This window comes from Sminthopsis crassicaudata, chromosome 1 (genome assembly GCF_048593235.1).
Source record: "Sminthopsis crassicaudata isolate SCR6 chromosome 1, ASM4859323v1, whole genome shotgun sequence".
NCBI lineage: Eukaryota > Metazoa > Chordata > Mammalia > Dasyuromorphia > Dasyuridae > Sminthopsis > Sminthopsis crassicaudata.
In genome coordinates, this window is record NC_133617.1 from 400,190,237 (window position 1) to 400,212,995 (window position 22,759).

Genomic DNA, 22,759 nt, shown 5'->3' on the forward strand with positions numbered 1-22,759 from the left:
GCTTTGCAAGAAAGATCAGATCAAAAAGGAAAGAAAATGAATAAGAAAACAAAATTCAAGTGAACAACAACAAAAAAGAGTGAGAATGCTATGTTATGATCTACACTTAGCTCCCACAGTCCCCTCTGACTCTCTTCATCACAAGATCATTGAAACTGGCCTTAATCATATCATTGTTGGAAAGAGCTACGTCCATCAGAATTGATCATTGTATAATATTGTTGTTGCTGTGTACAATGATGTCCTGGTTCTGCTCATTTCACTTAGCATCAGTTCATGTAAGTCTCTTCAGGAAAGAGGAAAGGTATTGGATAGCATGAATTTTTAGTGAGCCAATTTGCATGTCTCTACATCTTTCCCTAGCAGTGGTTTGTGAAAGATGGGATCTAGTTTGCCATTGGATACTGATATTTTCTTGGAAGAAGATCAAGAGATTCAAAAGAGAATTTGGGGTGCTGGAGATATGAAGCATGAGAATTATGTAAAACCAGGGAGGGTTTGGCTGTCTGATTAAAGTTCAGAGTGAATTATAATGACTAGGAACATTAAGAGACCATTATATGAAAACAGACAAAAGACTAGGCCTCTTTGGTCTGAAAGAATGATGGCTGAAGATATAAAGGAAGTGTAAAATATCATAAAAGGCGGAAGGATAATGAATACAAAAGAGTTGGTACATTGAGAAGAGTCCTAGAAGGAATAGAAGAAAACTTGAGTTCTAGCCAGAGCTTGCCATCCACACATTGCATGTGACCTATATTCTTGGGTACCAACAGACTCAAAGAGTAAGACACAAGGAGATTTGGAGTAATTGAACCCAAGAGTTTCTTTCTATCACTAAAATTCTAAGACATGGTCTCTTATCTGGGAGTATTGGAGCCAGAGCCAACCCTTAAAGCTTGACTCGAAAGCAACAATTTTAGTATGAATAAAATAGTAAGTTATAAAATTTATCACTTCTAAGAAATGGTTCAGATTTATATAGAAATAGATTTGAGAAGTGTTTAGTCAATAATAAAACCATAAATATTTATAAAATGTCTAATTTATGCAAGGCAATATGACAAGTACTGTCCAGGTAAACTAATACATAATTTTATTCCCTATTTGGGAAAACTAAGGATATCTGATCCCTAACTTTGGATGTTGATATCAGATAGGAAACCATAGGCTTCCTACTATAAATCCCTAGAAACCTTAATCAAATAGATCTTGATGTAAAGCATCCATGGAATAGCTTGTTTATATTTGTCTATATTATAAATGCTTTTACAAGGTTTTAAGGAGGCAGTTGTTTTATCTTCTCTCCTGAACCCCAGAACTAGCCCTCACTTAAGCATGATGGCTGAAAGTATAAGAAAAGTTTATAACATTATAGAAGTACCAGTATCTCTGATGTGAGCACTTATGAAACTTCTCTTCAGGGCTCCTTATCTATTTTGTGGTCTACCTCGTACTCATCTCTCACCCATGGCTCCACAAAGTTACAGCACATGCAACAGTCTTACACAGGGGTAGCTCCCTCTCTTCTTTTGCTGTCATGAAGCTAATGGGGATCTTTGTGGAAAACAAAAAACCTTTTGAATTTCTTCTTTTGCACCAAGGGAAAAAAGACAGGACACATCAATAACTAACCATCAAATCTCCCTTAACCTTCTCTATCTTTCTCCCCACCTCCTAAAAAGTTCAATGAGATTTGAGGTATTCAAAACAACACTGAAGTGTCTGTCCAATGAAAGTTTTAAGTCTTTTTTTTTTTTCTTAATGGAAGGTTTAATTTAAAAACTTATCTGTGGAAAGCATAAGTGAAGAAATCTTCCTCAAGTAAAACCCTGAGCATTTGATATAAGGTAAATAAACATATTTCCCTCCACCTATGATTCAATTACATTTACTTTTTTTTTTGTTGTTCCTTAAATGTAATACACTCTATCTCCTGACTCAATGTTTTGTCACTGTCTCTTATATCTGTAATGTTCTCTCTCCTCACCTTCATTTCTTGGCTTCCCTGGCTTCCTTCATGCCCCAGGTCAAATTCTGCATTCTGCAAGAGGTTTTTCCCAGTCCTCTCCCTCTCCCTCTCACTATACCAGTGCCTTCTCTCTGAGATTACTTTCTTAGTTGTATGTTCAGCTATGTTGTCTTCCTTCTTAGGATGTAGGCCCCTTAAGTTAGGGGCTATGTTTTTGCCTCTCTTTGTATTCCAGTGCTTATGACAGTGCTCAGAACACAATCTTGCCGTATTTCATTTTTGAAGAGGACCAATGACATCACAGAGTGATGACTTGTACTTGAATCGGATTTAAGTGAGGCAGAATTGCACAAAGTTGTTAGTCTCACTCTTTCTTCCAGAATCTTCAAAGTCCAGTGACATGACAAAAGTCAAGATGAGTGGTGATGGCCCAGGTATATGGATGACTTTAATGTCTTCGGCGTCTGACAGTTCTAGGTGCTCCACAGCTTCTGTTTGAGCTGCCTTTATGGTCACTGGAATCCACTCATTCTGCCAGGGGAACTCTTTTACATGTAAGTAGATACTCCCTTCTCCTCCACCAAACCCACAATGGGTTTGAGGTCCATACCCTTACAATGGTTTAACTCATTTGCTGATATCTGGGTATCATGCCTGGTATGATATTTGGTATAGTTGTTATATGTCGTTATTGTTGTACATGATTGGTTTGTTGTAAGAGATGTGATTTTGGGAACTACAAGGGAGAATCCATCCTATGATGGTGAGAATTCTGTTGATGAACCTCTCTAAACTTAGCTTTGGTTGTATGTCCAATGGCAGGCATAGAGTCCTTGGCTAGATTCATATTCAAAGCCATTCTAGCTTGGTAAGACTTTACTGTCCTGTTCAAATACTTTCAATAGCTCCCTATTGCTTATGAGGTAATTGTACTGTAACCTGACATCTAAGGTTGCCCCACTATTTGTTTTCACTTTATATTTCTAGACTTATTTTGGATTACCATCCTTCATGCATTTTCTATTCTAATCTATTCTATACTTTACATTTATATTCTATTCTATTGTTTTCCTGAGCTAAACATGCTCTTTTCTATTACCATACATTTGTACATGCCATTTTTCCATGCATGAAATGCAATTTCTTCTCATTTCTATTTTTTAGAAACCTCTTTTCCTTCAGGGTTCAGCTCAGATGCCACTTTCTCCATGAAATCTTCCTTTCTTATTCTCCATTTTTATTTCCTCTGCTAAATGTCTTTTCTTCTTCCTCAAATTTTCTGGCTCTCTCCTTTATTCTGATCCCGCCCTCTTGTATTTTACTCAGCGGAGTATATTTCCATTAGGACATAAATTCAATGAGGACTAGCACTATTTTTTTATGTTTATATCTTTAGTGTCTTTTGCACTGCTTTGCACATAGTAAACACTAAGGCTATTAAATGAATAGAATTGGTAGGACCTGCTAGAGCTCATGCTCTATTGGCATACCCTTTGAGCTGCTAGCTTACTTCCACACAGTATTAGCCAAATAAATGGCTTGGCATACTATGGGGAATTAGAAGCAACTATAAGATTATATTACCACCAGCTTATGCTTCTTCTCTGAAAGCTTGTAAGTAGCCAGTAACAATCATGCCCTGGTGCCTGTGAATTGATCTGGCCTCCTGCCTCTGCTCACACAAGGCAAGCTATTGCTGAGACATTAATGCTGAGACACAATTGCAGTGCTTATTTGTGAGTCTGTGTTTCCCTTGGAATCTGACCATTTGGGTCTGGGTCCAGAGAATAGTATTTCATTTGTATGCTTTCAAAAGAAGAAGGGATTCTTGGTAGATGAACCTCTGGTGATCTGGTAACCAAACTTGATAGCTAAATTTTGAAAGGGGAGTGAGTGGGTCACATATTAGGTTATTTCAACTCTTGCCTAAGAACATGGTTCTGAGGCCCTTTTTACCCTTTTTCTATAAGCACTACACCTGGACGAGGAACAAGTACCTGTATAGATAGTCCACAGCTATAGTATTTCACCAACAAACTATCTGTTGATTGAAGGGGAAATTCTTCTATACTTAAGAAAAAATTCAGCCAATGGTATTGTTAAATCCTGAGATATGGTTTGAGGTTCCAGTTCCTGGCAACTCCTATAGAGGAGAAGTTCATATGGTGCTGGGGAATCACTGGAATAGGTAGGAACTTCTGCTTTTTACTTAAGTACAATTGAAAGAAATCTTAGAGATCATTGGTCTAACTCCCACATTTCATAAATAGAGAAAATGGGATTTACAGAGGGGGAAGTTACTTGGCCAATGAAACACTTTAATTTGTGTTAGAGACAGATATCATACATTTGTTGACTATGAATCTATGAAATCCTTTTGTTAATTGTACATATAAGTGAACTGTTACTCCTAAGCATAGAGGATCTGAGTTGGGTGAATACCTTGTCCAAAGTGAGTTAATGTCAGAGCTGGTACTCAAATTCAGCTTTCTTGATTCTAAATCCAAAGATCTTTCTACAATACTGTATCTCGTTATTGTGATATTCTTGTTAAAACATGGAAACTTAAAAAAAATTTCCCCTTTTTGTTTAATTTAATTTTTGGCTGTTGGTAAAATAATGGAATTTAATTTCATCCCCATTGGTCTGGAGATAAGTTAGTCTTTTTCAGGTTCATGGCCAGACTATTGATTTGAGAGTTATTTTTTTGAGATTTTAATTCATTGTAAATGTAAATGTAGACTTGCTCTTTCTCATTTGTGAATTTTCCAAGACTGTTGTGAAGGTTAGGTGACAGGGTTTCATAAATGCCATTGAACACACACTTAGGAATATTGCACCTTCCTTCTCCTGGTGATGAATTCTTCAAAATGTCTGAGTTTCGGCATTTCCAGATTGGAAGAGAGATTGAGTTTAGGTTCAAGATAAATGGAGGAGAAAAGGTGAAGAGATGAGAGAGTAGAAATCCAATTCAACTTGAAATCTATTTATTAATTTATTAACTGTATACTCTATCCAGAGCACTGTGCTAGAAATTAGGGGAGATGTAAGATTTAGTTAAAACACTTATATCTCCCTTCCAACTGAGAATATGACAAATATAGAATGACAATAATATAAAATGGAAGAATGGAAGAGAGATACCAAATATATGACAATTGAAGAGAGAAAGGTAATTTCCCCTGGGGGAAGGGGCCTAATTAAAGAAGCATTTGAACTGGCTTTTGAAGAATGGATGGAATTTCAACAAGTGAAAATTAATGGGAAACATGGAAACAAAGGCAAGAAGACAGTAGAATTCCCAAAATATAACCTGGCTACAATGAATAGTTTAGTTTGGATGAAATATAGAATATGTATATTTTGCATCTTACCCTACATTAGAATGCAAACTCCTTGAAGAGAGAATAGAGGAGTAATGTGTGATTAGTTTGAAGAGTTATAAGGTTTGGGGAGGGAAATCTCTCTCTCTCTCTCTCTCTCTCTCTCTCTCTCTGTCTCTCTGTCTCTGTCTCTGTGTCTCTGTCTCTCTCTCTGTGTCTGTGTCTGTGTCTGTGTCTGTGTCTGTCTCTCTGTCTCTCTGTCTCTGTCTCTCTGTCTCTCTCTCTGTCTCTCTCTGTCTCTCTCTCTGCATATATATATATATATAATGTCTCAGATTGTGGAGGTTCATGAATACCAAGGTAAAGGGTGGTTATTAGGGAGGCATGGCACATGTCTGAGCTGAGGAGTGACACACTAATTTTTTTTTATTAAGAGGATGACTTTGACAGCACTACAAAGGATGGATGGATTGAAGGAGGGAGAATCTGGAGACAGATAGTCAGGTAAGGAGACTATTGCAATAATACAAGTAATAGATAGGCTTATAGGGCTCTCAGAAGTCATTTACTCCAACTATTTCACTTTAAAGAATAAACTGAGGATTAAATGATTTACCCAAGAGCACAAAGTGATGGTGGCAGTGAGACTAGAAAGGAGGGGATAGAATCAACAGTAGGACTTGGTGATATTTGGTATGAATTAAATGGTTAAATTGAGATATGGAGGAGAGAAATGTTAGAGATAAAAATGAAGCTTTGGACATGAGTGCAAGTTAAATGACAGATAGGTGGTCAAAAGAAGTAGATTTAAAGACAAAGATAATAATGCTGAATTTTGGTCATGTTGACATTGATTGTAGTAGGCTGGAGATTTGGGCTTAAATCTAGAGCTTGAGAGAGATAGATGAGATGAGAAACAGGGATCTAAACATTGGGCCCATATAGGTGATAGCCTCTATCTTTTTTTCTTCAGGTAGGTTCATTGTCTTGCTAAGAAGGGATTCTTTTGCCTACTGATTAATATTCATCTCATCTGTCTGGTATTCCACATCTTCCACAATCTGGTACTTACCTGCCTATTTGGCCTAATCTTTCAGAAACCCTCCATGCCTGTCAAACTGAACTGTTTGACATCCCTTTCCCTGTCCCTTCATGTGTTTACCTATGTCTTAGCAAATACATGAAATATCATTTTCTTCTTTCCCCCATATATCTCTATTTAAATTATACTTGTCCTTTGAATCCCATATCAAATATCACCTCTTCCAAGTTTTCCATAATTCATTTCTGAATATCACCTCTCCCATCAAAAAATTATTTTTCTTCCTTTGTAATCACAAAAATATTCTGTACCAACTCTATTTACTTCACAAATCATAGAATGTTAGATGGAAGGGACATTAATGAATCCTAGCCTTAGTCTTTCCTTTCAGATGAAAGCTCAGAAGGGATGATGTATCCTAGATATCTTCAGAGTCAGGTCTAAAGCCCAGATCTTCTAAATTCAGAATCAAGAGATTGAAGACACAGTATTATAGACAGAGTACGGGTTTGGGGTCAAGAAGACCTGATTTTTAAACCCACTCTAGACTTTTACTAGCTATGCAATGCTGGACAAGTCATTAAACTTTTCTAAAATTCTGTCCCTTTATCTACATACATTAATAACACTTACCTTTTAAGATTATTTCAAGAGCAGATGAAATTAAGCATGAAATATTCTGTAAACCTTAAAGGGCTATGTAAATGTTAGTAATTCATATTATTTCCAATAGAAAATAAGTATGTTGGGGATAGTAATTTGTTTTTATAGTAGTATCTCCTTGATATTTAAAATAGTGACTTGTTTATCATATTTCTGCATTCTCATTCTGCAATTCTCCAAATTGTCTTATGTTTATTTATGTGTTTTATTCCCCCAGCTACAACTAGACTATGCATTCCATAAGGACAACGATTGTTTTACGTGTATTTGGTACTTCTCCTATGTCCCTCCCCTCTCTCCTACCTATATCTGACAGTGTTCTACATGTAGTAAACATTGAAATAGATTTTTTTTGATTGATAGTGGACTGTGAGCCTCATCATGGAAGGACTATGTTCTCTTCATTTTTATTTCTTACCTTCAGGACCTAGGATAGAGATCTACACATAGCAGTGGCTGAGAAAATGTTTGACACATGGAAAGGTTTATTGTTGAATAGAATGCCAGAGATCAATCAGGTTAAGCAGAGTGTATTAAGTGATTGGTAGGAGTTCAGCTTCAGATTACCTTGTTCTCCAGCTCCAGAGAACAACTTGTTCAGTAAAGACAGGAAGAAACAAAACAACTCCAGTTCAGTCGGTTACAACAAGGCAACATTTTTAATAACACAAGCGCTCATGACATTAGCCGTGTCGGTGCTTGGACGTTCTTGATTTCTAGGCAATTTCTTGTAACATGTAACTATCAGGTTAATGATTCCCCCTGGGATGGGACTCCCGAGTCCCTGGATCTGCAGAGGCTCAGTGTGGATGGATGATAGGGATATACACCTATTCACATGATTGGTGGAGCCCTCACCCAATCCATTTGGGACTCCTCTAAGTCCTTTCTGATGGAGGAGGAGAGAAGGCCAAAATCTTTCTAGCCAATGAAGAAAGAGGAGGGAACATCTGGCACTGAGAGACCTGATTGGTCATGTAGGGCTGGCTTTCAGGCTGGGACCTCAGAAAGGGATAATGTCTCAGAAAGGAGGGTGGAGGAAGAAAGACTGGGGGCAAGGAGGGAGGGCTGAGGCCCATTTGGTTTTATTCTTTATAAACAAGGGTTTCACTGATAATACCATCACGGGGACTATGCCATGCAATCTGACAGACACCTCTGTACACTTCCCCCAAAGGCTGCACTGGGCATGGGAAAGACTGGGCAGAGGGCCGAGGGCCAAGGTCCACTCATACAGGTGTGGTGCGCCTGTTGGCAGGGTTATTGTGCAGTGACTCCTTGAACTCTTTGGGAATGGAGTTGTGGAGCTGTAAAAACGTATGGTCTCGATCGGAGTTGAGGAGGGTCCCCATTGTGACCTTGGAGGGATCCCGGGAGAGGGTGAACATGGAGATGTCAGTGGAAGGGATGGTGTGGAAGCCTTTGCTGATAGGGGACAGGTCTCGGGAACAGGGTTCTGTGGACCGGGAGCTGGATCGCCTCCGGAACCTGTACCTGTAGGGCGGGAGGCGGGCAAAGGTGGATTTCTTCAGCAGCTCGGAATGTGACTTGGCACGGATCTGCCTGTGCTTCTCAATGTATATGTGCACGGCGATGACACCAACAATTTCTGCGATGATGAAAGATAAGGCCCCGAAATAAAAGGACCAGCCATAGGAGTAACTTTTTTTGGAGTCACTTTGGCCAGGGTCTCCAGCATTTGCTGAGATATAAACTATAATCCCGATGATATTACTTAACCCTAAGAGAAGGAAACAGAAAAAGGTATCTTTTTATAGGAAACAGAAGTGTCCTTGCTAAACTTAACTATGAAACATTTATAGTAAATGTGTTGAGAGAAGCAGAGACCTATGAAGGGTTATTAGTAAGTTATAAATGTTTCTATAAATTCTTGTAAAGTCTGTCTCATGGGAAGTACTGCAAATAACAGAACCAGAGAAGGTTAGAGTTGGAAGAGAGGATAGAGCATAGAAGGTTAATTCAATTCAACAAAAATTTATTAAACATCTGTTATTTGCAAAACACTGCTTTATACTTAGATTACGAAGAAAAAGTCCCCAGTCTTAAGGAACTTTCACTCTACTGAGCCAGTAGAATCTGAAGAATGGAGATCATAGAGTATTATGACTTTGGAATAACATCCTAAACATTTCCCTGTAATGTGAGAAAATGTTGATGTTAGCAATATTTCTCCATTGAAAATATTGAATATAAAATTACGCATTTATCAAAACACAATTTCTTAGGCATGAAAATAAGTTTAGCTTTTTTTATTTGGCTCCCAAATTTCCCTAACCACACTCTTTTTTGGGTGGTGTCTTAGACCCCAAATTCCCTGTGCCAGTATTTATGTGGATTTTTTTAAGCAGGGGAAGAAGATTATTTTCCAAGTGTTCTATGTCCAAATTATTTTGGGAAATGTTGATTCAGAACACAAAAGTTAGAATATCTTACCTTAGAGATCAGCTAGACTTACTGCCTGTATTTTATACATATATTAAGAGAAGTCTATAGAGAAGTGACAGGTTTAATCACAGAGCTTAAGTGACTAAACCTAAACTTAAAGCCATGTCTTCCTGAATCAGAGTTCAATGCATTTCCTGTTTGTTCACATCAAGCTGTGTTCCAAAAGATTCATATATAATAGCTCTGTGGAACTTGAAAGACATTTCTCTACAAAATTGACATTATATTTACTAATTGGGCTCTGTGGCTGGTCCCTACTTAATTTGTAAAAAAGTTGAATTCTATTTGTTTTGTGCTCTATATCACACTTTCTTAGGGACAGTGTAGTTGATGTCCTACTTGGGGACAATAGGTGTACCCCTCCAGCAAGTAGTGTGTGCATGTGTGTGTGTGTGTGTGTGTGTGTGTGTGTGAGAGAGAGAGAGAGAGAGAGAGAGAGAGAGAGAGAGAGAGAGAGAGAGAGAGAGAGAGAGAGAATGGAAGAGGGGGAGAGAGGAAGAGGAGAAGAGAGGAAGAAGGGAAGGGGGAAGGAAAGAAAGTGAGGAAGGAGAAGGAAAGAAGAGGAGGGACAGGGGAGAAGGGAGAGGGAAACAGATACACACATAGAAACTGTCTTCAATCTACTTATGAGAAAGAAGTTCCTTTCTTGGTAAGAAAGATCCCCAGGTATCATGAAATGAACAACAAAGAACAACTGTCCATTGTCTAGTAGAAGCTCCAGACTTGGACTCTGATGCCTGTGCTTTTTATCAGTTGTTCATAAATTGAGTGTCCCTCAGGTTGCCCGTAGTTTGGAAAGATGATTGCATTTGGTGTTATAGCATTATTAGTTTAGAGTAAGAGGAACAGAGGGCCTTCTCATTTTATAGCCTTTGCCACCAATTTTCTTGTGTGACCTTTCACTAGTCACTTCTTTTTGTTTCTCAGATTCCTCATTAGAAAAGTGAAGCGTTTGGGTTAGATAATCTCTAAAAGCCCTTCCAGGCTTGACAATCCTATGTTCTCTGGCCCTTTCTAGCCCTGGTATTATGTGAGTCTTAACGTACTCTGTAGTCATGTGGCAAGGGAAACTTTTTCAAAAGGAGGTATACTAGGGAAAATGCTTCAAGTCTGGAGTCCAGGGCTTTGACGAATGCAGAAGCTAAAATGATCCCAAAGAACAAACAAAGTGTACTATTTCTTAATACTGCTAAATGTTCCCCATGTATCTGTTTAGTCTAAAGATGAAAGGTTTGTATTTTGGACTGACAGTCCTTCAGCCGCTTATAGCCCCAGAAGAGTTAATAGATAAAAATAGTGAGAATATTAATATAACTCAGGAGAATTGGTATGTCCTTAGATTGCCTTGCCATGTATAAAGTGATAGACTGTTAGAAGTAGAAGGAACTTTGGAACATAGAGCACAGAATTGTACATCTGGAAGGGACATTAGAAGTCCAACCTCCTCATTTTTCTAATAAGTCACCTGAGATTTAAGAGAGAAAGTGACTTGGTACTATATACTTGAGTCCCCTCATGACAAAACTGAGGCTAGAAGAGTGAGTGACATATCACATCATACAGTTAGTCAAGACAAGGTCAAGAATATGGGTCATTTGACTCCTGGCTCTTTTATTGCCACATTGGAGTAATGATAGTAGCTCATTTTCTCATTATTTTGTGTATTATGACTATGGTGACCCAATATGAGGGACCCCCAAACCCTCAGATTCTACTCCTTTTTTTCTCTAAAACTCCTCAGCATCAGTAAGGTGATTATATTGTCATGTCTTAATATAATGTTATGGAGCCCACATGCAAACTCACAGTTTGATTTTATCTTGCCTTCTGAGTGCCCCTTGCTGCTATTTTAGCTTAGAATATGGTTTTCTTCTTGATATGCAGTTGAAGTTATTGTGTTTGGGTTAAATTTTCTAAAGATTTATGCATTGGAGTGGGTGCAGAAAAATGGTTAATTGACAAAGGAGTCTCAGTCTAAGAAGTGTATAATCCAAGTTTATAGCAAGAGATGATTTTTCCACTAATATTTACCTCAAGAACAATTGATCTTCTTTCCTTTTGTCTCCCTCTTTTTCCTCTGTCGTCCTCGATCTTCTTTGTGCATCTCTCTTTTCAGCTTTCCCTTTGTTGCTCTTTTTCTTCTCTGTCTTTTTCTTTTCCTTTTTTCTCTATTTCCTATCTTTCCTTTCTCCTTATCCATCCTTTTTTACCTTTGGATCTTTAATTCTCTCTTACTGATCCTTTAGTTGAAAGTCTGTGTGTATGCATGTGTGTGTGTGTGTGTGTGTGCCTGCTCACAAAGTTGTATAGATGTTATATTTGACAAATGAGTTGAATGTTTTGTCTTTCTGAGAAGAAAATGATACTAAATTAGGCAGTTTTCCATAGGAAGCTTTCAATTTTTTCCCTATGAAACTTGGTTCTTCTTAGGAAATAAAAGGCTCCCCACACTACCCTTGAAGGATGATTCATGGAGACTTCAAGCTGACAAGGACAATGATTATCTTATCCAATTCCTTTATTTTATAGAAGAGGAAACAGAGTTTTAAAGAGGTTAAATAACTTTCCTAAGGTTGTGTGATTAGTATCACAGCTGGAATTTGAGCATAGGACTTATGAATCCATCTGTCATATTGCTCTGCTTTCCAGCAGAGTCTGTGTTTTAGTGAGTGGGCTTTATTGGTTGTGACTGAGGTCCCCCTGGTAAATGAGGAGGTTTCCCAGCTCCTCCAGTGCTAGAACTTACCTGCAGATACAAAAAAGATGCCTGCACTGAGAATGACATTGTGCCTGCTTTTGTAGAACTCGCTTGCTGCCACACAGAGGCCCCCAAAGAATAGCAGTCCCACACTGAGGATAGGAAAGACACTGGATGCTCTCACAGCCCCTGTGTATGTGGAGGAAACAGTAGAGGATCAGCTAAGGTTGCATTGAGCAATTAGAAAGGTTCAGGATTCAAGATCACATAATCTTATTGGAAATCCCAATTTATGTAAACTGAAGACCATTTATTAAGCATCTACTACCTACAGAGGCTCTGAAGAATGTAAAGACCATAAGATAAAAAATTTAATAGTTCACAATTCTATATAAGGCTTTAAAATTTTAAAAAGCTCCTTCCTGGAAACAACCTTGTAAATCAGGGGTTACAAGTATTTTCTTTTATATGTTTTGCTTTATATTTGTCTCAGTCTTTTGATTTCATGGGTATAGGGAGCTCTCTATGAGGGATTTTCTTTGTAAAAACAGAGTAGCATCTTTTCAGTAAACTTAAGTCAACAAGCATTTATTAAGTGCCTATAATATACCAGGTTCTGTGCTAAGCATTGGGTATACAAAAAACAACAAAAACTATCCCTACCCTTAAAGATCTTATGGTCCAGCGGGAGAAGCAACATGCAGACACTTATGTACACTCAAGTTCTATACAGAATAAATTGGAGATTATTGACAGAGGGAAGAAACTAGTATTAAGGGAGATCAGGAAAAGCTTCTTCCTGAAGGTGGGATTTTAGCTGGGCCTTGAAGGAAGTCAGGAGACAGAAATGAGGAGGGATACAATCCCTAGACTTAGAGGGTTACCTAGAGGTTGAGAGATTAAGTGACTTGCTTAGAGTTGTACAGCTAGTAATAATAATAATAACTACATTTAGATAGTGCTTTTAATTTTGCAAAAGGCTTTTCATATATTATCTCATTGGATCATACCAAATCTGAGAAGTAGATGCTATTACTATCTCCACTTCACAAATGAGGAAACTGAGACACAAAGAGATTAAATGATTTACCCATGGCCACACAGTCAGTAAGTAACTGAGGCAAGAGCCAAACTCAGGTCTTCCTGACTCTAATTAAATCCATAGTTACTACATCACTTAGCTAGTCCTTGCCTCTTGCAGGATATGATGATACTGAATGAGTCCAGTTCAAACTGTAAAATGGTTGCATTTATTAGCCATTCAACATATTAGTATCATCTTCCTCATTGGAGGTGAGATTTGGACATTCCAATCTTTCTGGTTTCCAGGATAGTTCTCTGCTTGCTGTAACACCTTGCCTTTCAAGTGTTATTGCAAATATTATTACTTATATGTGATATGATAAGAAACTGTTGCTATCAAGCTTCTCTGCTTGAAGACCCCCAGAAATACAGAATTTACCACCTCCCAAAGCAGGCTATCTGACTTAGGGACAGACTGAATTGTTAAGATGAGCTAAAATCTGCCAACTTCTAACTTCCACCTTTGATCTTAATAATAATAATATTAATGATGATGATGATAGCATTTATATAGTTTTGCTATATGCCAAACTTTGTGCATTAATCCTCACAGCCACGGAAGGTAGATGTTATTATTAATCTCTCCTCCCTCCTATTTTATGTTTGAGGAAATTGAAATAAGTAGAGATTAAATGATTTGTCCAGGGTCACACAGCAAGAGAGTGTCTGAGATTGAATTTAACTAAGATTTTCCTGACTCCAAGCCACACTCTTATCTACTATATTATATAGCTGCCCCAGTAATACCTATATATGACTTATCTGCATATTCAAGGTTAAAATTTATTGGAAGGAGAGAGTATCATTCTATAGAATTTCAGATTTGGAAGGGACCGCTTCAGTCTAACCCCTGCTGAAGTGTGAACTTCTAAGTTTATACAAATCAGTTCTAGTTATTAGTTTGGTTGTATCTTTGGAGATGAAGAAGGAGAAAAATCTCTCTGGTTTCTTGATCCTTCTGTCTCCTTTCATATTTTCAGGTTCTTATTCCTTTGGGCCTTCTCTTGTGTTTCTAATCCCTCCAGGGGAAGACTGCCTTTGTTTGAACACATAAATCTCTTTGGAAAAATCTGTAGAAATATTTGTTTTACCTCAGAGATTCATGCTGACCAACCTGTGCTGTCCAAAAGAAATCAAAGCTTTTCTTGGTAGGAGGGGCCCTGGAAAAGCTCTTTCTAGTTAATTTTTCTGTCTTCAAACTAAATTTTGCTTCTGTAAGCTATGCTTTCCCACCTTATTTTTCTATTTAAAATTATTTATTTATTACTAACAATGAAACTGCATTGAGTTAAAGAGAAGCCAAATTTGGTTTATTACTAAAGAAAGGACTTTCATCGGAGCTGCCCAATAATTAAGCATGCAAATTGATTAGATAGTGAGTTCTTCAGTAGTAAATATCTTCTAGTGGAAGTTGGATGATCTTGTTGGGGATGTTGCCAGAGGTATGTTCTCAGGTCTGGGTTGGGCAAGATGATCTCTGAGATCCCTTTTGAGTTGCTAATTCTGAATGTTAAACTCTGTGTTGGGCACAATGGAATAAGTTTAAAAAACACAAGCAAAAATTAGAGATGTAGTCTTTCACTCAAGAAAGTTCTTCACTTTACTTTGGTATATATAATTCCTTTTTTCTTCCTTTTCTTCCTTCCCACACAATAACTATGCAAGCACTGAGAGGACATGGAGTGAAAGAGTGATGGAAATGGGAAAGGATTAATCAGGGAAGGTGTCCGGGAGTTTTGAATTAGCCATTTTCCTGTTGATTAGGGGGATCTTTTTTGGATGCCTTGACTGAGTGCCAAAAAAATGATTGATTTCCAAAATGTTGGATCCAATTTGGTCTCTCAGACAGCTCACATCTGATTATTTAGACTGTTTCAGGAACTGAATTGGATTGAGTGTTTGGTGCTTAGCCAGTAGGATGAAAAGTCTCAATTGGCTCCAGAATGAGCAATTCAGCACAGCACTGGAGGTATGGATTCATCTCCTCTTCCTTTCATTAGCTCTATGGCTTTTACCATCCAGGGATTTCTGGGGGCAGTGGAGTCATGCCCTCTAACTACTTTTAGGACCCCTTTAATAATAGTGTCTGGCACAGGGTCCTGCTGTGGTCATAAACACTTGATACGTGTCTCATTAACCATGCAGTAGCTCAATATCCTAGGGGCCTTCTGGCTGTGTCTAGTGGTGATTCTCAAAAATCTACCCAGCAAGATTGAGGAGGCAAGGTGATATAATTGAAAGTGTTCAATAATAGGAGTCAGGACACCTCGAGTCTGACTCTTGTTTTGCCAGTAACTTGTTTCTTAACATTTGGTAATTCACTTAATCCCTTCATACACCAGTTTCCTCATTTGTAGCTTTTGAGAGGCTAAGACTAAATCATGTTATCTAGAAGTAGGAAATATGGTGGATTGGAAGGAATATGAAGACTAGAGGTCATTTGGACTAGGGTTTCTTCACTTGGGCTCTACAATTTTCAGGGGCCCAGGAAATTAAGATGTGGGGAAAATTGCATCCTTATTTTTACAACTGAAATTTAGCATCTCCTTTAGTTATAAACATAGGCAATGAGCATTGTTCTCAGGAGGGGAACATAGGTTTCACCAGAGTATCCAAAGCATTTGTGAGGAGGTTAAGAAGTCTTCAGCTAGATTAAACTCTCCCTGAGAAATTTCCTTCATAGCATCCTTCACAAGTGGTCATTGAGCCTCTTATTGAAGACATCCAAGAATGCGGAAAAATGCTTTTCAACAGAATGAACTGGAAGGGAGTTTTTCTTCACATAAAATCCAAATCTGCTTCCTTTTAACTTCTACTCATTGCTTGTAGCTCCTGTCCTCTGGTTCCAAACAGGATGAACTGAGAAGTTCTAATACATGACAGAACTTCAAATAACTATCAGACCCTAACTCTTCTTTGGAGAAAATATTCCTAATTTCCTTAACCGATCTTTTTATAATACATAATTCTGTGCCTTGGGTACTCTATCTACTCTGCCGTCTAGCTGCTCTCTTCTCCCCTTTAAATTCTTAAAGTTATATAGTCCATGTCCTAAGGTTCCTTTCAGCTCTAAGACTCTTCTAGGGCCTGAAGTCCTTCCTAGCTCTGAAAATTCTATGATTCTATTAAAATGTAAATTGTAATTAACTTTAATTTAAAAAGAAATACAGAATGTACTTTGGCAGCATGTTATCTCTCAAGACGGACAAATGAATAAAAATAGGACAGCATACAACTCCAATCAGGGCTGTTAACATGGCTCATGTTCAGACAGTGGGGACAAGGGACTGCAGAGTTTGGGGAAGGGTCAGTTCTGGGTATTCTGATCCTGCTTCCTGTCTGCATTCCAACAGATTGCCAGGCATTGTAGGTGTATATATTAGCTTCTCCAGCCTGTGTTTCTTTTCTTTTCTTCCTAATCAGAGAAACCTCATTAGTTATTTTAAAAATTATAGGAAAAGACAGTATATGGAAAGAAAGAATTTTAAACTAGTTAATTTCTTGGGCCTCTTTCAGCCCCAGATTTACAATTGTATGACTATATTTAGGGTCTTCTCCCACCTCTGTAATTGATTAATGGCACAACCTTTTATGCAAGTCATTTGCTTCTCTCAAATACAATTTTTTTTTTCAATTTTAGAAAACAGGTATAATCCTAGTTTGATCCTAGGAGCCCAAAAGAAATAGCATATGTAGAAAGTTCTTTTAAAAGAACAACTTCTTATATAAATGTTTTATAATATATAAATTATTGAATATGGCTCACAAGTTTCTCAATCCAATGCCCTTCTGCCATACGCATATCCTACTCTAGAATCACAGACTATCAGAATGATAAGGGATCTCAGAGGAACTCTAACCTCCTTTCTTCTGTGATTTATACTTTTATTAAATTAGAGGATCATATATTTAGAGGCTTTCTCATACAACCCTAATTTTGCAGATGAGGAAATTGAGGTCTAGGGAAGTGAAATTCCTTACCCAAAAGTCATAGAGATGGTAAATGACAGAACTAAGATTCAAATGTGGATCCTCTGGCTGAACTAAACTGCCCTGTGTTACCTCTAAGTAGCCTCTAAGGTCATGTGAACTCTCTTGGCCACTGTGTCACACTGTTAAGTCACCTAAGGCTTGTTGTTAAAACACTCAGAACTGTTAACAAGAACTAGGGGACCAGATGTTTTCTCAGGCTCCTTTAATTGGACTTGCTATGGTTCCTGCTTTGAAAATGAGGGTGAAGGGTAATTAATTCCACGATCTACTCTTTTGCTATAACTACTATCTTCAATTTCAATTACTCAGGTTTGATTCCTTATTAAACTATTAAAAAAAAATCACACACCTATTTACCACTCCTGTGATCATCTAATTCTGGTGATTAAAAAATGAAAGGAACAGATTTTGAGGAAATCTACAGTAATTGATGAAGTTAAGAAACAATTACCTGTCTTGATTTTGCTCTCTGAAGCCAAGAGAAGTGAAAGGAAATGAATTTAGAGAATCAGAAGAGAGTTCAGCAGGCTCACTGGCACCTATTGGCTTTTGAGAGTTAAATTGTCTACTGGAGAGAGCTGGGGGAAGCCCTTGAGCTGCATAATGATCCGAGACCAGCTGTATATGAAGCAGAAGTTCTAGACTGTGTGAATTGAACAGCACTGAATACCAAGTCAAAAAAGGCTATAGCATTTTCCTAGTCACAGAACATATTGTGAGAAAGATAAGGAGGGTCTTAGAACTTTTTTATATAGGATATTAGAGGTAGAAGGGAACTTGGATCCCCCTGCAGGGGATTATTTATTCGAAAAAAATAGAAGAGCCCACAGCCATAACATTTACCAAGGGAACAAACCTTGTCTCTTAATTCTATATCTAATGGGCAGGAAGACTATATTATAAATCCGTTTATTCCTTGGCAAAACTATAATAAGAGCAAAGCTTTATAACATAATACAGACTGATATAGATTATTTATATAGACTACTGAATACCCAGAAAACTGCTTTGTCACTGACTTACTATGTAATCTTGGGAAAATAATTTCTTCTAGCCTCAGTTTTCTTATCTGAAAAATGGCTATATGATCTAAGATTTCTTCTACTTCTAATATTTTATATTTTAAGATCACTTCCACCTTCAACATTGTGTATTTGATGTCTGAAGAGTTCTGCTAGCCCTAATAGACTATGTTTTATGTTTGAGGGCAAATATATGATGATTAAAGGTCATTTTAGCCTTTCTTTTTAGGTCAGGGGATCATAAATTTAAAACTGGAGGTCATTTGGGTGATTATTTTATGAATAAGGAACCTGAAGCCCAGAGAGGTGACACAGGAAGTAAAGAGAGAAGTAAAGATTTGAACTCAGGTCCTCTGACTACAAATTCAGTCCTCTTTCTCTTATCACAAACTATTTCTGTTCCAAACACCCAAATTTTGGAATGGGGACTGTAGTAGTAGCCTTAGCATTGTGTACCCGGAGACAGATCACCATCTTTCTTTCCCACTCCCCAGGAAAAATAGGAGAGTGGAGAGACTTACTCAGCAGATACTCAGCTGTATCTTGTTCATAGTCTGCATCTTCAGGAAAATGGTCAATTTTCTTACATACCCCTCGGAAAGCACCTGTGAAAACAAATTCGAGTTAAGTCCCCAGAGGACTCAGCTTTGAAGCTCTGTCCTTGAAGATGGACGGAGAAATAGAGAGAGAAGAAACCAGCCCATTTTCCTAGAAACAAACATCTATAATCAAAAGATTATAATCATATTAGCTACTAGCAGTTGACAAAGGGCCTTCTTCACAACAACCCCATGAGACAGACAATGCAAATACTTTGTATAAGCTAATTAGAACAGCCAGATAGTAGTATTCCCATTTTAAAGATGGAGAAATTGAGGTTCAGAAAAGGGAATTAGGTGGCCCATGATCACACAGCTTGTTATAGTTGAAACTTGAATTCAGGTCTCCTAAGCCAAATCCAGTGTTCTTTCCACCAAAGCGGAAGGGATTCCATGAGGAAATGTCATTTATGGTTATATGTTTCCTTTGAAAATATTAAATGGGAAACTATGTATCAAAGACTTGTCTTGCATGGTGGAATGAAAACTTCATTTGTTCCAAATTTCCTTTACATTATTTTCCTTCCTTATCCCAGAGATATTCCATCCTCTCAGGGATTGTGGATCAATATTTTAGGGCTTTGTTAATATATTTCATGATCAAATATGTTTTGTGTGGAAAAAATTGAGTGTGAAACACTGCAATTGCTGGATGCTAGTCTTCATCTTTTCCTCTGTTGTCCATTTGATTGTCTTTGGGGCCTTTTGTGGGACCAATGCAGAGAGATGGGATCAGGGGGAAAAAGGTGTAAGTCCCTATCTCAAAGTTCAGCAAGCCTCAAACAGGAGTTATTTACCTTCCTTAATTGAGGGAAACTGGTCTGGAGCATAAAGAATTGTAGAAAACTAAGAGGCAGATGAGGGCAGATTAGAATAGTCAATAGAAATTGGGGACATATTACTTGAAAGGACATTGTGCTGAGGGCTTCCAATCCAAGTACTTGGGCATGCAGAAATTTGCTGATGATCCCTCAGCACTGAAATAGCTTGAAATTAGTGTATTAATCTATATAAATGAGGTTATAAACAGCAAGCAAGGTGAAGGGGAAAAGGCAGGGTTAAGTTGGGAAAGAATAGTTAAGGGGACCTGAATTTTTCCTGTACTTTCTGATGATTAAATTCATGATCTTCTCTGGGTCTCTTTTCTCTTTTTAAAATGGGGGTTGAACAAGGGTATTGATCTTTTATATCCCTTTCAGTTTTGACATCTTGAGTTCTTAATAACAGCATACACACATATACATATATCCACATACATATATATGCATATATACATACACATACATATATGGATCCATATATAAAATATATCTATAATATATAATATAATTACATAATATGTTATATAAAATTCACATAACATATGGTATATAACTACATAGCAAGCCTTTGAAGTAGGATAGTCAATAAACATTTATTAGGCACCTACTACATGCCAGGAACTGTTCCAAGCACTGGAGATATAAAGAAAGATAAAAGATAGCCCTCTTATTCTTAAGGAGCTCACAGTATAATGGGGAGGACAATATGCAAACGATTATGTAAAGACATGCCATATACAGGATAAATTGAAAATGATCAATAGAGGGTAGGCCCTAGAATTGAAGGGGGGATCAAAAAAGTCTTCTTAAAGCAAATGGAACTTGAAGGAAATCAGAAAACCAGTAGATAGAGACGAGAAGAGAGGCATGGGGAGAAACCAGTGAAAATTCCTAACCAGAGTTAGGAATCTTATTTGAGAAACAGTAGGGAGGCCAGTGTCACTGGGTTGCAAAGTACATGGGAGAGATAAGGGGTGTAATAATATATGAAGAAGAATGGAAAGAGAAGAAAAATGGGTTATAAAGGACTTTGTTTGCCAAACAGAGGGTTTTACATTTGATACCGGAAATGATAGGAAGGCCCTAGTTTATTGAGTTGAAGGGCAGGGCAGAGTGGGGTATGTGTATGTGTGTGTGTGTGTGTCTGCATGTCTGTGACAGAGAGAGAAAGAGAGAGAGAGAGACAGAGAGAGACAGAGAGAGACAGAGAGAGAGAGAGAGAGAGACAGAGAGAGAGAGAGAGAGACAGAGAGAGAGAGACAGGAGAGAGAGAGAGAGAGAGAGAGAGAGAGAGAGAGAGAGAGAGAGACAGAGACAGAGACAGAGAGAGAAAGAGAGAGAGGAGAAGGAAGGAGGGAGGGATGGAAGGGGAGAGAGAGAGGGGGGGAGGGAGAGGGGGGAAGGAAGGGGTGTGGGAGGAATGTGGAGAGGAAGAGACAGGGTCAGACCTGCATGTGTCTTTAGGAAGATGAATTTGACATTTGAGAGGAGAATGGACTGGAGTGGGGACAGTTTTGTGGCAAGCAGACCAACCAGCATGTAGGACAAATGTTGTCATTCCTCTTTTGCAGATGAGGAAAGTAAGTGTCAGAGTAATGAAATAATTTAAATGGTAAATAGAGCCTGCCCTTGAACATAGGCCTTCTTGGTCCACTACTTTATCAACTGTATATAACAGTGCCTGCAATTGAAACCCTAAATACATTCACCCAGTTCTTATATGTGAAATCTATTTTATAAGTTCCCTGTAAGATTTGACATTATACATTCATATACTTACATTTCATAGATGTAGAGGCAGAATAGATCTTAGAAGATATCTAGTACAACTCACTCACTTTTAAAAATGGGGAAACTGAAGATGAGGGTGGTGAAAGCAGAGTTAGTCTCTTTCTGTATTTTCAGGTCTATACAGATAAGTCTTATCTGGATTCCTGCTTCCCAGACCTAGTATTCTCACCTCTAAAGCATAGGATTCAGTATTATTTCTCCACCCTCCCACAAACTAATCTTAAAACATACACACATGAACACAGTCAGTATCAAGTGCAGTTGTATGTATTGCATTTGGTTCCTATTCTGGATTTCATTGTAGTTCTATGCAAAAGCAGAATAAGGAGGTTTCCTACATGTTGTATGTATAGGGGTTTATTCCATTATGGAAAAGACTTTGGTTCAAATCCTGCCTCAGATATTTACTAGTTGTGTAACTTGGAGACTCAGTTTCTCTCCTATAAAACATAGACTCATTTATCTCTAAAGTCCTTTCCAGTTCTAAGTTCATGATCCATTAATAAATAGGTATGGATCAGAGAGAATTTCCTGGTAGATGGAAACTCTTGGTACTTGGTAAGGTTTTGAATATTTAGGGTGGGACCAAAAGGCAGCAGGAAACACAAGCAGGAAAAGAGTAATAGGAAGATGGATGGATGCATACTGCTTTATTGAAGACCAGTTTTATCTGCTCCACAGAATTCTGCAAGGCATACCTGTTCTATTTTCTCACTTCAAAAGTTTAGAACTGAAAAGGACATCATCAGATTAAAAAAATAGAGAGTGCCATGTCTGAAAGGAACTTTGGAATAGAATGTCAGAATGGGACCTGGGAACATAAAATGTCAAAGCTGGATGAGTTCTTAGAATGTACAACCTTGGGACAGTCTTAGATCATAGAATGCTGAATCTGGAAGGATTCTTATAACACAGAATTATGGAATATCAGAGTCAGAAGGTACCTTAGAACATAGAATGTCAGAGATGGAAGTACCTTAGAACATTGACTGTTAGAGCTGTAAGGTACCTCAGAACATAGACTGTCAGAACTGGAAATACGTTAGAGCATTGACTGTTAGAGCTGGAGGTATCTTAGAACAATAAAATGTCAGAGCTGGAGGTACCTTAGAACATAGACTGTCAGAACTGAAAATACCTTAGAACATAGAATGTCAGAATTGGAAGGATTTTTAGAATGTAGAATCACAGGACATAAGAGATATAAGAATTGGAAGGCACAAACCTGCCAGGTAGTTCTCCATCCCACCTCTCTCAATAATCGGGCCACAATCTTACACTACTGG

General features: G+C 37.9%; 1 protein-coding gene across 1 annotated transcript in view; it reads right to left on the minus strand.

Moving 5' to 3' along the window:
* Nucleotides 1–1,957: 1,957 nt before the first annotated feature.
* The window catches only part of CACNG3 (calcium voltage-gated channel auxiliary subunit gamma 3), a 124,622-nt gene continuing 103,820 nt past the window's right edge, over nt 1,958–22,759 (minus strand). The window contains exons 2-4 of the mRNA XM_074280023.1: nt 18,784–18,867; nt 12,213–12,353; nt 1,958–8,741 (exon numbers count right to left, since the gene is read on the minus strand). Of these exons, the coding sequence (XP_074136124.1) occupies nt 8,230–8,741; nt 12,213–12,353; nt 18,784–18,867 (737 nt within the window). The 3' untranslated portion in view covers nt 1,958–8,229. The remainder of the gene's footprint in view (nt 8,742–12,212; nt 12,354–18,783; nt 18,868–22,759) is intronic.